The sequence below is a fragment of the Callorhinus ursinus genome, unplaced genomic scaffold, assembly GCF_003265705.2.
Source record: "Callorhinus ursinus isolate GAN/ISIS: 27379988/994484 unplaced genomic scaffold, GSC_fseal_2.0 scaffold67, whole genome shotgun sequence".
Lineage (NCBI taxonomy): Eukaryota > Metazoa > Chordata > Mammalia > Carnivora > Otariidae > Callorhinus > Callorhinus ursinus.
The window spans coordinates 6,396,979-6,412,035 of NW_027397129.1; the positions used below are offsets into that span (position 1 = coordinate 6,396,979).

At 38.1% G+C, this 15,057-nt stretch overlaps 1 protein-coding gene across 2 annotated transcripts in view; it reads left to right on the plus strand.

The window, feature by feature from the left end:
- TNMD (tenomodulin) overlaps nucleotides 1-2,719 on the plus strand; it is a 98,396-nt gene extending 95,677 nt beyond the window's left edge. For both annotated transcript variants that reach the window (XM_073885909.1, XM_073885910.1), the window contains 3 exons: nucleotides 105-258; nucleotides 1,894-2,060; nucleotides 2,361-2,719. In XM_073885909.1, coding sequence (XP_073742010.1) covers nucleotides 105-258; nucleotides 1,894-2,060; nucleotides 2,361-2,570 — 531 coding nt within the window. In that variant the 3' untranslated portion in view covers nucleotides 2,571-2,719. The remainder of the gene's footprint in view (nucleotides 1-104; nucleotides 259-1,893; nucleotides 2,061-2,360) is intronic.
- Nucleotides 2,720-15,057: the final 12,338 nt, after the last annotated feature.

The window sequence follows — 15,057 nt, forward strand, 5'->3', positions numbered from 1 at the left end:
ATTGTTATTCAGGCTCAAAATAGAGTGTTTTCCAGTATCCCATAATGTCTCACTCATTTTATTAATTTCTCCTCCTATCCCTACCTTGAACTTACTTCTCTCAGAATGAAGAAATTACCACAACTTTTTTTGAACAGTCTGTGATTTGGGTCCCAGCAGAAAAGCCTATTGAAAACCGAGACTTTCTGAAGAATTCCAAAATTCTGGAAATTTGTGATAATGTGACCATGTATTGGATCAATCCCACTCTAATAGCAGGTATGCCTTCTTCTCCTCCTCTTTCTCCTCCTTCTTCTAAAGTCAATAACAGGTTAATGTTCCCATCATTTAGAGACTACATTTCTAAGAAAACAAATGATCAGCTTATATCTTGTTAGATGAAACTGTATATGCTGACTGCCAAGGGAAGAAGGAATTTTTTTACAGCCAAGTTATATATCAGATAAATTAATGCTGACCAGCTTTTAAATATCCCAGCAAAGGTAATGTCACCCTAATGCGACTAGTGATAGCAAAAAACTAATCTTTCTTTGCACATCTATATTCATTGCAGTCAGGATACCAAACTATTCCTCAAACCACTATGTACCCAACCCAAGAACAGAGGAGAGAAGAGCCAAAACAATGTCCTGTTGTCTCAAGAATGATTCTGTGTGTCAAATGGCGGCATTCCCCCCAAGAAGATGGGACAGTCACTATAATACAAATTTCTTTGTGGCTGTTTTAGGAATCACTATAAAAGTGATTGAGTGCTACAGCTCTAGAGTAGAAGAGTCCAGCTCTCAACTTCCAGTCAGCTCATAAAGTAGGCAAAGGTCTCTGGACATCTTATTTTGCCCAGCTAACAGAGAGTCTGGCCTCCCTCATTCTAGACAGCCTAGATTACTGTATTACTCAAGAGAGACCACTCTAACCAATGCAGGCATCTACCGGTAAGCTTTGGCAGCTTAAAAAAAGGTGACTAAATACAATGTGATATTCTGGACTGGATGCTAGAACTTCTGCTTCAGCATTCTTTTTCTAAAAGACATTAGTGGAAACAGTGATGAAATCTGAATAAAGTCTAGAGTTTACTTAATAGTATTGTACCAATGTTAATTTCTTAGTTTTCATAATTGTACCATGGTTATGTGAGATGATAATATTAGGGGAAACTACATAAAGGGTATATAGGAACTCTGTACTACCTTTGCAACTCTTCTGTAAATGTAAGGTTATTTCTAAATAGAAAGATTTTTTTTTTTAATTTAAGACAGGAAAGAGAAGGGGAAAGGGAGGAAGACAGGGGGCACCGAATCAAATCCAGGAACTAAAAAATATTTACTGAGCACCTATTATAGGTAAAATCATCATGGGAGACACCTAGTTTCCCTGTCCTCATTTTTTAAAAGATTTTATTTATTTATTTATTTATTTATTTATTTATTTATTTAAGAGAGAGAGAGAATGTGAGCAGGGGGAGGGGCAAAGGGAGAGAGAGAGAGAATCCCAAGCAGACTCCACACCCCAGCATGGAGTCCCACACGGGGCTCAATCCCAAGATCCTGAGATTATGATCCCAACCAAAACCAAGAGTCCAATGCCCAACTGACTGAGTCACCCAGGTGCCATCCTCATCTTTAAAATTAGGATGCTAGTAAGGCAAAGCAGTAAGTGTTTGATGCCAAATGAGCAAAGAATAGGTTCGTGTACATTAGAATAGTCAGATTTGTTTTAGGAAATCTCTTTAAAATTGCAGCTGTAGGAGTTTGGAAAAGTGGTTCACGCTTGCCTAAATGATGGCAGTGAGAAGACACAATGAAAAACTCTATTCCCAACACCATAACCCCAAGCACTTCTTTCAAGAACCATTTGCAAAGCAGGTGAATCACAACTTTGTGTTTATTACCTTAGTTTCAGAGTTACAAGACTTTGAGGAGGATGGTGAAGATCTTCACTTTCCTACCAATGAAAAAAAAGGCATTGAACAAAACGAGCAGTGGGTGGTCCCTCAAGTGAAGGTGGAAAAGACCCGCCATGCCAGACAAGCAAGTGAGGAAGAACTTCCAATAAATGACTATGTGAGTTACGTTCATGTTACTCTTGTTAGAGGGATAGCAAAGAGCCCTCAAAAAACTCACTACCCTTTAGATCAAAGTCACTAAATGGAGAATGTTCATTGTTTTAACAAAAAAAATATTTAAGAAACATGGAATCCCTAAAAGGTTCATTCATAATCAATCTTGATCAAGATTTTGATCAGACTAAGGAATTTAACTTCTCATCAGTCCCCAACTCATGTAGTCTTGTAGTCCTTCCCTGCTTGGTGGGCCTCTTCTTGGTGAACCTTCCCCTCCAACCCTGGTTTCTTCTTCTTTCAGACTGAAAATGGAATAGAATTTGACCCCATGCTGGATGAGAGAGGTTATTGTTGTATTTACTGCCGTCGAGGCAACCGCTACTGCCGCCGCGTCTGTGAACCCTTACTAGGTTACTACCCGTATCCATACTGCTACCAAGGAGGGCGGGTTATCTGTCGTGTCATCATGCCTTGCAACTGGTGGGTGGCCCGCATGCTGGGGAGGGTCTAATAGCAAGTTTGAGCTCAAGTGCTTAAACTTCTGGCAGCCAACATATAATAAATGCATGCTATTCAATGAATTTCTGCCTATGAGGCATTTGGCTCCTAGTAGCCAGCACTCCAGAATTACTTGTAGGTAATTCCTCTCTTCATGTTCTAATAAACTTCTACATCATCATCAATGGCCTGATTGCTGCTGAACACACTGGGTAAGTGTTTGCTAAGAATGTTTCCTGCAAATGAAATGGAGCAGATCTGTCTAACATGGATGACAATGATGGAAACTGGCATTGTATCAGGTTTGGGGAGTGGGAAAGGACAAAGCATAAGGATTCTCAAATACCATAGTTTACTATGCTGTATTGAGAAAGTGGAAATGAGGGACTGATGATAAATTGTCCCCATAAATGATGCATAAAAACGTGTCCTTTTGTGCGTAGCCCCAATGTTAAATTATCTGAGAGACATATTGTGGTCTTGCTCAAGCAGCTGTTAAGCTGCCGGACAGGCAGTGAGTCACAGCAGGCCAGCACTAAAATATTCCAAGTGCTCAGACTCAGCAAAGGAGAAAGCTAACCTAGCAAAAAGGGTCCCAGGCTCTCCTCCTGTATACAAGAACTCAACTTTGGACAAATTCAACACTTTATAACCTTCAGGTCTGTCTTCTCTTCAGATCAGTATCTGGTTACATAACTTTCCAAGGCAATTGTCTGGAAAGGGGGATCCATAAATATCATTCACAAAAACAGGCACCATAGGAACTCACCAAGCTGAGGAATCAAATGGAATTTTTCCCCCCTCCAAAACCACAAGGATCTAGCAGTATGCCACTTTTTTAAAGGAAGGGTAAGGCCTCGTTTCCCATCCCCCAATACTTTGCTTGGGAAAGAGAAAAGGGGCAAAGGAGAGAGAAAAAGCAGTGGCCAGAGGGTAATGTTAACCTTGATGTCCCAGCCAGTTCTAGTTTCAAAATTTCTGTCTACCAATCTGTCACACCTTCTACTGTCATTTGACTCTAGCCCCTTCTTGCTCAACTTCAAAGTTAATGGGTCATGAGCATATCTGTCTGGCACTTTCCATCAGAAAAGCATTTTCAAAGAGCAAAATCTTTACCAAGATGCCTGCGGGCCAGGAGTCATTTCCCCCTTTTTAATAGTTGAGGAAGCAAATACAAACAGATTTGCCCAAGACTGAGTTAAAATTAGCCAGTCATTAATTGATAATTAGCATACATGCCATACTTGGATTACCAGTTTTCACAGAATGAGCAATTTCACAAATCTAAAAATGCAGCATCACTGAAAATACTTTCTTTTTTATTAATGATTTAGAAGACAACTGAGAATTTTGGAATACTTCAATTATCATAATAAACATTAATTTATAGCTGAAATATAAAAATGCAAAAAAATGAGATTAATTTGAGGTTGTGTAGACTTGATGATGTTCTCTATTATTATTTTTAAATAAATTATTCATTTTTAACAATGGTTTTTAAGATCAGCCAATAGTTTTAAATTCCAAAGACATGCAATTTTATGTGGTCTACATTGTACTATATATACTACGTTCTGTGGGGTACAAATGAAGTAGAAGGTATACTCCTTATTTCCAAAGAAAAATAAGACACCCAAAATTTATAAGCCAAAGTACAGAAATTTAGACATAACTACAATTGTATAGGGCATGCTATATACATGTGCATAAACACACAGACAGATGCACACACACACGCGTGGTATAGAAAGCTCCATGTCATATTTTAGGGCTAAGAGTTCCTCTTCATATTATTTAATTAAGGAAGCATTTCTTCATCAAGTGAGAGACCTCAACCTGCACATAGCTTCACATTGGGAAAGTGTGATCCCCCTTAATGAGGCAGACCGTGAGTTCAAAAGAAAATACAAGGGACATCCTTAAAGAACCATTCAAATCATCTCATGTTTAGAAAGAAACAAGCCAGGGGCACCTGGGTGGCTCAGTTAAGTGATTGCTTTTGGCTGATCGTGGAGTCCCAGGATCCAGTCCCACATTAGGCTCCCCGCTCAGCAGGGAGTCTGCTTCTCCCTCTGACCCTCCCCCTGCCATGCTCTCTCTCTCTCATTCTCTCTCTCTCTCAAATAAATAAATAAAATCTTAAAAAAAAGAAAGAATGAAACAAGCCAAAATGACAAACAAACAAAACCAACCACATTAGTCTGTCATCTCATACAGGCCCAAGCCAGGCTGAAAGAGAGAAGGTGTAGTATCTGTCTCCTGCTGTAGATTTTTGCCCCTCCCCGAGTACTGGGCAGACTCCTTACATCATGCCTTGTACTGCCCTCAGATCAGCCCCACTGAAGCTAGCCCTGCCTCTTTTCTTATTACCACCCCTTCCTAAGCCCAGTCTCCCCAGCATAAGAAGTGACACCAAAGTTACTCTGACCTCCCAAGCCAGAGACCTTGCAGTAATTCTAATGTTCCCTGTCCTCCACTACAGTCTCTCACCAAATACTGCCAGTTTGTCCTCCTAAACCACCCCTCACTTATGCTTGTGATCTAAGCCCCAGCTGTCACAACGTCCTCCCTACTGAAGTCCCCAGGCTGTAGGCTGAAACTAAAGCAAATCCTTTTAGATACAGTTGACTTTTCACTTAAAGATTTTATGAACTCCATTCCCTTTGTAAGTCTGTAATAGCTACTTACTACATTAAGGATTAGGCCTACCTTGTGTTCAGATAGTCCTTCCTCAAAGCACCCTTAGCACCACCTCATATCATTTTTCTGCTCCCACTACGCTACCCACTCCTTTGCTTGTCTCAGTCGCATTAGCTTCATGCTCTATTTGTGCAGTCATCCCATCTCATTTACAGTTTTCTCTCACTAATTTGATGAAATTGTAAAAACCCACTTTTTTCTTACCTAAACATGAAACCTAAATCCTCTCTGCTTCAATATGTGCCTGTGTAAGTTAATATATAATTCAATGAACACATCATTTACATAAGAGTTTAACTTGCAAATTTTAGAAGAGGGCCCATACTCTTTCCCATTTTGCTCTGTCCAGAACCTAGCACAGTATCAAAAACATATAGGTGGTCTTCCAATTTTTTAATTTATTTATTTTTATTTAAATTCAATTAATTAACATATAATGTATTATTTGTTTCAGGGGTACAGGTCTGTGATTCATCAGTCTTACATAATACGCAGTGCTCATTACAACACATACCCTCCCCAATGTCCATCACCTAGTTACCCCATCCCCCCATCCCTCCAGCAACCCTCCGTTTGTTTTCTAAGATTAAGAGTCTCTTATGATTTGTCCCCCTCTCTGGTTTCGTCTTGTTTCATTTTTGGGGCCTCTTCCAATTTTTTTTATTTTTTTTTTATTGAAAGCAATGAGAAAGAAGGCCTTGAGTTCTAGCGAACTTTAGGGTGAAAGTTCCTATCTTACTTAAATCCATTTTTGTATTCTGTATCTTTTGACACAGTCCATTTCTACAAGTATGAAGAATTCTTCTAATCCCAGAATGATCAAAAGCATCAATGATTGCCCACAGCTCGATTATCTATTTCCATTATAATGCAGGCTTTTTGCATTTTCTTCTCAATTTTCAACGATTCCATGTATAAAAAAGAAAAAAAAGGCAAAAAGCCCATCTGCCGTGAAATCACAAGAAATATCATATTACCTTTCAGATTCTTTGGGGATCTAAATTCCAATCAAGAAAAGTCAGGTGAGGCAAAGCCATCCATTGCTCCCACTCAGCATAAGGGCACTATGCATTAGTGTGCTCAGCGCCTTCCTGCACACCTAAAATGGCTCTTTGGCAGGACTAGGGGCAAAGGAAATCTATTTTGAGTCTTTATATATAAGGCTCACTGTCTGGCTGAGTCCAAAACTGTCACTTTGGCTCCTCAAGTCTAACGCTGAAAGCTTACTGAGATAAATATGGACCTTCTCATTCAGGCTGTCAGGAAATGCGTGGATCTATTTTATTTATACCCTTAAAAAATGATTTCATTTTGGCTTTCCTTTTTTGAAGAAGTTTCATTCTGGGGCTTAATTTTGCTGACAACATGCTGTTCCCTAACAAGAAAGAAAAGTGGCTCCATATTAAAAACCAGGTATTACTGTACACACAAAAAAAATATGGTCTGTGGTTCGTTCCAAAGTCCTGCTCCTAAGTCTCCTCTGGTATCTTTAATTAATTCCCATGAAAGCTGCTTACCCAAGGACTGCATTGATCATTTATTTAGATTAATAGGCAACTCTGGCATTGTGTAACTTAATGAGTGAAGAGTCACTTGTACGCTTACTGTTTTGATATTTGAGTTCCATTTGCCTACCTTTTCTTCCATTCACTTATTTGAATCTCAGACCTATTGTCCTTGCTAAAAGGGCTCAGAAAGAGGCCGATTGAACCAAAGGAAATAGACTAAGCCACAATAAATCCTTCAACCAAAACAAACAAACAAACAAAAAAAAGAGCAATTCCACAGTGCTGAGATGATGTTAGCCTAACAAGTGATATGAATATACTGTCTATATTTATCCTTCCTTGCTGATGCTATCATTTGCCATTCTGAATTTTCCACTGACAGCAATATTTCTCCTGGTCTTACTTACAGAGATGTTGGCTACTAAAACACAATTCAGGCTCATACCCGTATCAGTCATCAGTGAGTGAGCCAAGAACAAGAAACTTGCCAAAGGTAGGAGATTTAGGGTACAGGCCCTAGCTATGGTTAAGTTGCTGAAGTAGAGAGGAGAAAGCAACAATGTGACTAGCTACAAATAGAACACTGGGATTTGAGCTTATTTATTTTGCAAAGGGGTCCATATGGCATGCCAGCTCACAAATTTACTGTGTCCACTAAAATCCATTCCTTGTGGCGGGGGTTGCCGCTCACAGCCATGTCGCTCTAGCCATGTGTATCTATCTGGTGCACCACTGTGATGTAAATCCCCGTGTTCCCAATAATAGCTTTTGATGTTTTGGTTATGCTAAATCATATCACGTTTAGATCAGAATGGTTTGTGGTTGACCTTTTACATTTCCTGTTCCTCCAAACTACTTATCTCTTTGAGAGTATCTTTCTACTAATACATGTCAATCTAGGGTAATTGTTTCACTAACATGATCTACAAGATATGAAGAACCCAACATTCTACTCTGCTAGACACGGTGGCATGGCAGGGAGAAAATAAGTTATTTTCTTTATTGTCTAGTCATTTACAATACATTTGGCCTGATAAGATCTATACCTTCTAAACAGTTAAGAAAGTATGAGACAGAGCTTTTCAGAAGAATTTAAGAAGGAGAGCAAGAATTCTACGTATGCTCTCAGAGAACTTCTCTCTTTCAAAAGCCAACAGTGAATCAGAATCAACCTACCAATTTTGCTGAGAGATACCACAAATCCCTGATTTCCCAAAGATATTTGTTTTCTGTCTCCTTAAGATCAAGTTCAGCGACATATAACAGAAAATCCCAAAATGACATGATTTAAACAAAGTAGAAGTAGGCAGTCCAGGCAGTCCAGTCAATTGACCCTTGCACCTATCTTTCTTTTATTAATTGGACAGAAAGAGACACAGCGAGAGAGGGAACACAAGCAGGGGGAGTGGGAGAGGGAGAAGCAGGCTTCCCGCAGAGCAGGGAGCCTGATGCGGGTCTCGACCCCAGGACCCTGAGATCACGACCCGAGCCGAAGGCAGACGCCTAACGACTGAGCCACCCAGGAGCCCCTGCACCTATCTTTCTGCTCCACCATCCTCAGTATGCAGTTTCCATTCTCAAGGTCATTTCATGATCTGAGCTAACTCCAGTTCTAGCCATCATGTTCATATTCCAGACTGGCATCACAGAGAAGCTGAGCAGGACAAAAGGCCACCCTCTATCTTTAGGGAGACTTTAACTTACATGTTATAAGCCAGAACTTAGCCACATGGCCAAACGTAGCTTCAAAGGAGATTGGTAATCGTCTTTGATCTGGGCGCCTTACCACACCAAATGAAATCATGATTCTGTTACTGAGAAAGAGAAGTTATGCTGGGGGAGGCAACTGCCAATGCTGGCCACACCTAGTTATTTGTTATAGGTTCTAGAATCTATATTATTTTAAAGTCATCCCTTTTGTATTCAGTTGCTGTCTTTCAAAATCTCTGAATGTAAATATACTACTTGAAAAGTGGTAAAACTTTAACAAATTAAGACCCATTTTTATATGATCACAAACCAGTTTATATGATGAACTTTTTTCTCTGAAGAAGGTGACCATAAGTAAAGAAAATAAAAAACACTAATGAGAAAACAAATAAAAGATATGTTAAGGGAAAGTAACCACAGGACTCTGTGAAGTCAAGGCACTACAGGTTGAAAGGCTGAGGGTAGGAAGAGCCAAAACCAATTTTGCTCACTTCACAGTTTTGCTGAGGACTAACCCCACATGTCTAGGTTGATACAATGGTATGAAATTGCTATAGTCTGTAGATCATGCCCAAAGATAGTGGGTCACAAAGCAAATAATTTCATTAACTACTATCTTTTGTAAGGCTTTTATTCGTTTTTCATTTCTGTCAGCAAAGAGGGGAGGTGGTCCTAAAAGATTTAGAATTGGTTGGAAAAAGGACAGAAGAAAAACTTTCAAATAACTATAGCTCTTCTACTGGAATCAAAGTAGAGCACCATTTTGAAGAAAAGTATGGGGACAGTTTTTTCTTTTCAAAAACCATTATGAGTTTTTGGAGTAAGACCTTTACAAAATGAATATTATTCATCAAAGAGGTTTTGTCTTGACAGACTTAAATTGACTAGAGAAAGTTCATCTTCTACATTAGGGGGAATCAAAATGTGTCTAGTAGAGCAAATTTCATGACACATCATACACAGAGCAGATGTGAGAATCCGAGGCCAGAGAAAACAAGTTTTATTTTACTGTCACCCAGGGAAATTTCCCTTTTCTTTCAAGTAGCCAATAATCCACACTTATTTTTCTAAATCTTCATTTTGTGCACTATTAATGGATCCCATCCATCATCCTTAGGAATAGAGCTTTGGAGATATAAAAGGCTGTAACCAATTTATAGACCAATCCCAGGAGTATAAACCTTTATATTCAGAGAAACTTGGATGACTATTTAAGCCACCAGAGGAAAAAAAAATTTATTAGTTTGAAACTTATTTACAGTCTTTGGGCCAACCAACACAAACTGATTCCCTACAGCACATTCATTGTGGGTATTCAATAAATATTAACCAACATTCCCCAGCGTTTTGATTCAGTATTATATTTAGGCATCTTAAGAATGAAGCCCACTTCAAATACTGAGAGATTTCTTCACAGAAATTCCACTTGTCTTGATACTGGGTTCAATTTTTTTCTAAAACTTGTTTTTCTAGTGTCTACGTTTTATTAATGAACTAATCCTTCCCTCTGAGTTTATAAAAGGTTTTACAGAAAACACTGAGAAATGTTTTCATCTGAGAGTATTGCTACCATAGTCTCAGATATTTTGACTTTGGGGGATTGAGAGAAGGGGAGGGAAAGTTGATTTGTTTTAGCTTTTCCTCAAAGCCCTCAAATGCTTGCCCTTCCAGTTTCTGTTTAGATAATAATTAAATGGTCTATAGGAACTGAGAATAAAAAACACCTTGAAACATAGAAAATTGAAATTTATCTTTCATCAAGCATTCAGGTATTTCCCTCCAGGTGTCTAATTTCACATGCCAAAGCATGTTGTTTTAAAAACTAGAATGATTCAACATCTCATAACTTTTTGTACATATTTCTCTACATTTCACACCTTATTCCAAAATGCTCAATGGGAATACATGTTACTCACAAAAGAAGGGCTATTTTTCATTTTATAGAGTAGGAAGTCTAGGAGACCATATTTTTCAGACATAAAGTTTATAGAATTAAAAGTTTCATTCTGTGTCATCTGAAAAATGAGCAATCCTACTCCGAAGGTCACATTCCTACCCCATGCAGAAGTAGCCCTTGTCTCCTATTATCCAACCCCCAGGAGAAGATTTCTATACTAAAATAGAGAAAAAGACCTCAGACTTCTTTGTTATACAAAGCCTGAGATCAATAGACTTACTGTGCTCCCTACTGGCAAAATTGAGAGCTACAGCCAGCATCAAAAATTTATTCGACAAAAGCCTTACAGAACTAGGAATTTTAAATTTGTTTATGATGCCCAGAAACAGGATATCTTGCCATTTGAGTTCAAAAATTACCAAAAAAAGACTATTCATTAGCCTGAGAGCAGAAGTAAAGTGAAGTCAGAGCACCTCCTGGTTAAGCTGAATATGAATTCATATGCTAATGCCATTTCACATTATTGTCAGTGTTACTAGCTATTCACTAGGCTTTGATCAAACCATATCTAAACATAGCCTGATCCAGTGGTTCTCAAACTTTAGTCTGCATCAGAAGCTCCCAGGGTGCCTATTTAAAAATGTACAGTCTTAGATCCAAGGCCCAGAAATTCTGATTCTGCAGGTTTGTGATGAAACTCTGGGATGTGCATTTTATCAGTTTTTCCCTTCCCTGGTGATTCTGCTGTAAATAGCTCAAGGAATACATTTTTAATAACATTGACATATTCTTTGCAAAACACCTTAATAGTGTGGTCAGAATAATTAGTGAGTTACATGTCAACAACACCACCATCCAAAATATGATCTCCCTGATGGGACTGAAGGAATGCCACCCCATTCCTTGCTCTCACACATACTAGCTCCTGAGAACATTTTTAATTAATAATAACAACAATAATAATGGACATTTATTGTTTTCTTCTTCCCCACCACAAAATGCTTTTCTTTTACAGGTTTTCCCTGCTATCCAAAAGTAGAGGATTCCTATGAAATCCTTCATAAGCCCAAATGACATAAAGAAAAGAAATTTGTTTATATGGAAAAATTTTTGAGTATTCCCAGACCCCAAAAAGTAACTTTTTATAGGCTTTTCTGATACCTTAAGACACATCTTGCTAATGGATGCACAGCATAAATGGAGATAAAACACCGATGCTCACAGACACAGTTTGACGCTATGGCAACTTGATGCTGAGATGCTAAGTGAATTTCTTTCAGTTAGTGAAAACAAGTAGCAATATAGCTCTTTCTTAAAAGCAAAGGGGCATAATGTGAACTTTTTAAAAGCAGGGGAGGGACGCCTGGGTGGCTCAGTTGGTTGAGCATCAGACTCTTGGTTTCTGCTCAGGTCATGATCTTGGGGTCTTGAGATCAAGTCCTATGTCAGACTCACCCTCAGTGCAAATCTGCTTGGGATTCTTTCCCTCTTCCTCTCCCTCCCTTTCTTCCTCTCCCTCCCCCTCTACCCTTCTCCACCCTCTGGTGCACATAAACATGCGCAAGCGCTCTCTCTCTCTCTCTCTCTCTCTCTCTCTCTCTTTAAAATAAATAAATATTTTTTAAAAAGCAGGAGATACCTGTATTAACTAACTTAATCTTCATTAATCCTATGGATGAGTTAGGAACAATTATCATTCTTATTTTACAAATGAAGAAACTGAGACATTGCCCAAGGTCACACACTTTGTAAGTGACAGAGCCAAGATATGAAGGCAGGCAGTTTGGCTCCAAAGCCAATGCATTTAATTGCTATGTTATACTAACCGTCTACATTTAAAAGGGAAAATACTAGCTTTTTTTTCTTTGTTATGATATGACTTTTAGTTTGCTCATTAAGATACAAAATTAAAAAATTATTGTAAGGGGAAAAAAGATTTGGTATAGCCCTTTATCAGAAGCTTACTTGATCAAGTTCAATTTAGTATGTGGTCATGATAATACCCACTATAATGCTTTTATAATCTTACCGTGTTCCCAGCTAATTCACTGCCTCACTTAAGAGATTTGAAAACTGAAACATTAAGCAAAATTTCCAAGGTCACCACAGAGCTGATGGTGATACATAATAAAACCTGCTCACCTTCCTCTGTACCCCCAGTTCCTGCATGCTCCCCTCTCAGCTCCTCTACACACTGGCCTGATTTGAATAGTACGGTATCTATAGCCTGGGAATGGTCATGTGTAGAAGATGTAAAAGAACAAATTGTGTATTAAGCAGACTTGGTTGGCATGGCTTTTGGAAAGCATGCTAACGCCTAAAAGACAATAAACAGAATTGAAGACATCAGCCTAGACAAGAGATATGTTTTCTTTAGAGTTGTCATAATAAATCTCTCTCTGAACTTTACCTGACATTTAGGTGTAGCAGGTCTTCAAATGCAGACCTTTGATTTTTTTCCCTTTCTTAACCTCACTTGAAACATCACTATTTCCTTCTCTATACCCCTCTTATAAAATACTTTTAAAGGATCCTGGACATAATAGTATTCTGCTCATGCCCTGTAAAAACAATTTGTGAGATTAAAGCATGTGCAATTCTTTCTAGTTGCAACTGTAAAGAGAAAGAAGTCACCAGTAGCTGGTTATATTCATGGGCAACTGTAAGTTCCACTTAGAGCTTACCAGGGCCTGAGAGCAACTTATAAGAAGAAGCTGCATTCACCATCCTAAGTCATCATCATACTAAATTCCAGGGTGTAGGACTCCATTTTTTCCAGCAGTCACCATGAGTCTTAATAGTATGAAGTTATCAAAATTCATGAAATAATGGTAACAGCGGATTTTGATTGATGGCTTTATCCCCAGACCGCTTTTGTGAACCACTGGAAAAGTCATTTCAATAATAAGACATGCTCTGTGATGCCACTCCATCTGCAACTGCTTTTTCCTCTCCTCTTCCTTTACTATAAATAACAAAGGACCTTTCAAACTGTATGTGTGAGGTAAGCAAATAGTCAGCCTTATGCTAAGCTGCTTAATCATATTCATAGCATTAAAACCAAGTAAAAAAATAAATAAATGAATCAATGGAATGAAATACCATTCCTTAACTACTGAATTAGCAAAAATGAAGAAGATTCTCAGTGTTGAGATGTATATGTGAAAAAAAGGCACTCTGATAGAGTAGTAAAGACAGTGTAATTGATGCAGCTATTTTGAGGGCAATTTGGCAATATCAATCAAGATTAGAGCTGCACATACTCTTTGAATAGCTATACTTCAGATGGAAATCTAACCTAAAGATATATACTTGCAATATATAAAAAGATAATTCAAATGGTATTATTGTATTGATTGTGCTGAAAAAAACCTCAATGATTCAGTGATAGGGCATGGTTAAATAAATTATGTCATATCCCCACTCCGGAACAATAAAAAAAAAAAAATCTCCATGACCGGATTTAGAAAACTCTCCAAGAGGCATTGTTAAATTGGATAAAAGTAGGCTAAGAAGCAGCTTGTATAATAAAAATAATAGCTAACCAGGCAGAACTTCTGGAATGGCAGGGTAAGGACTTCTGTAAATCCACTCCTCCACTAAAGCAATGCAAATTCTGGCAAAATATTAAAAACCAATTTTTGCAGAAATATGGAAATTCATCAAAGCCTGAAACAATCTGAGGAGCATTTAGTCAAGAAAAACTACTTAATCTCCATTAAGAACACTTTACGGCATTTTTAACTTGGTCTACTCCCATGTCCCTCTCCCCAGTTCCATAACTGCCTTGAAAAACAGTAGCCCCATGATGGGTATTAAGGAGGGCACGTATTGCATGGAGAACTGGGTGTTATATGCAAACAATGAATCATGGAACACTACATCAAAAACTAATGAAGTAATGTATGGTGACATAACATAATAAAATTAAATTAAATTAAAAAAAAAAAGAAAAACAGCATACTCACAACCATAGTAGCTGTAAAGAAAACAACAACAGCATTACAACCACCAGAGGGAACAGACTGAGTTTAGAGCTCCTCAAAAAGTCCCATCTCCAGAACACTGTCATTATTTAACCTGTCTCATACCTCCCTAGAATGCCCCATTCATAGAGTGTTTTCATTATTGGACCTGACTTGGAGCTTGCTCTATGAGAAATACCTTATCTGTAAAGCATTTATTGAAAACAATAAGCAGCATGTGATGCAGAGTTGCCAAATTATACTATCATCTAAAATGCCCTGTTTTCAACAAAAATTATAAGACTCAAAGAAATAGGAAAATGTGGCCCATATCCGGGGTGGGGGGTAAGATATTCAGTAGAAACTGTTCCTAAAGAAAGCTCAGACATTGGACTTACTAGACAAAGACTTCTAAGGAGCTTTCATAAATATGTTTAAAGAACTAAGGAAAACCATGTCTAAAAAATTAAAGAAAAAGTATGACAATGATACCTCACCACATACAGAATATCAATGAAAAGAAAGATGTTTTTTAGAACATCCAAATAGAAATTCTGGAGTTGAAAAATACAATAACTGAAATGAAAAATTTACTATAGAAGTGTTCAACAGAAGATTTGAGCTGACAGAAGAAAGAATCAGAGAACCCAAAATAGGTCAATTAAAATTAGCTTGTCTGAGTAACAGAAAGTAAAAAGAATAAAGAAAAATAAACAGAGC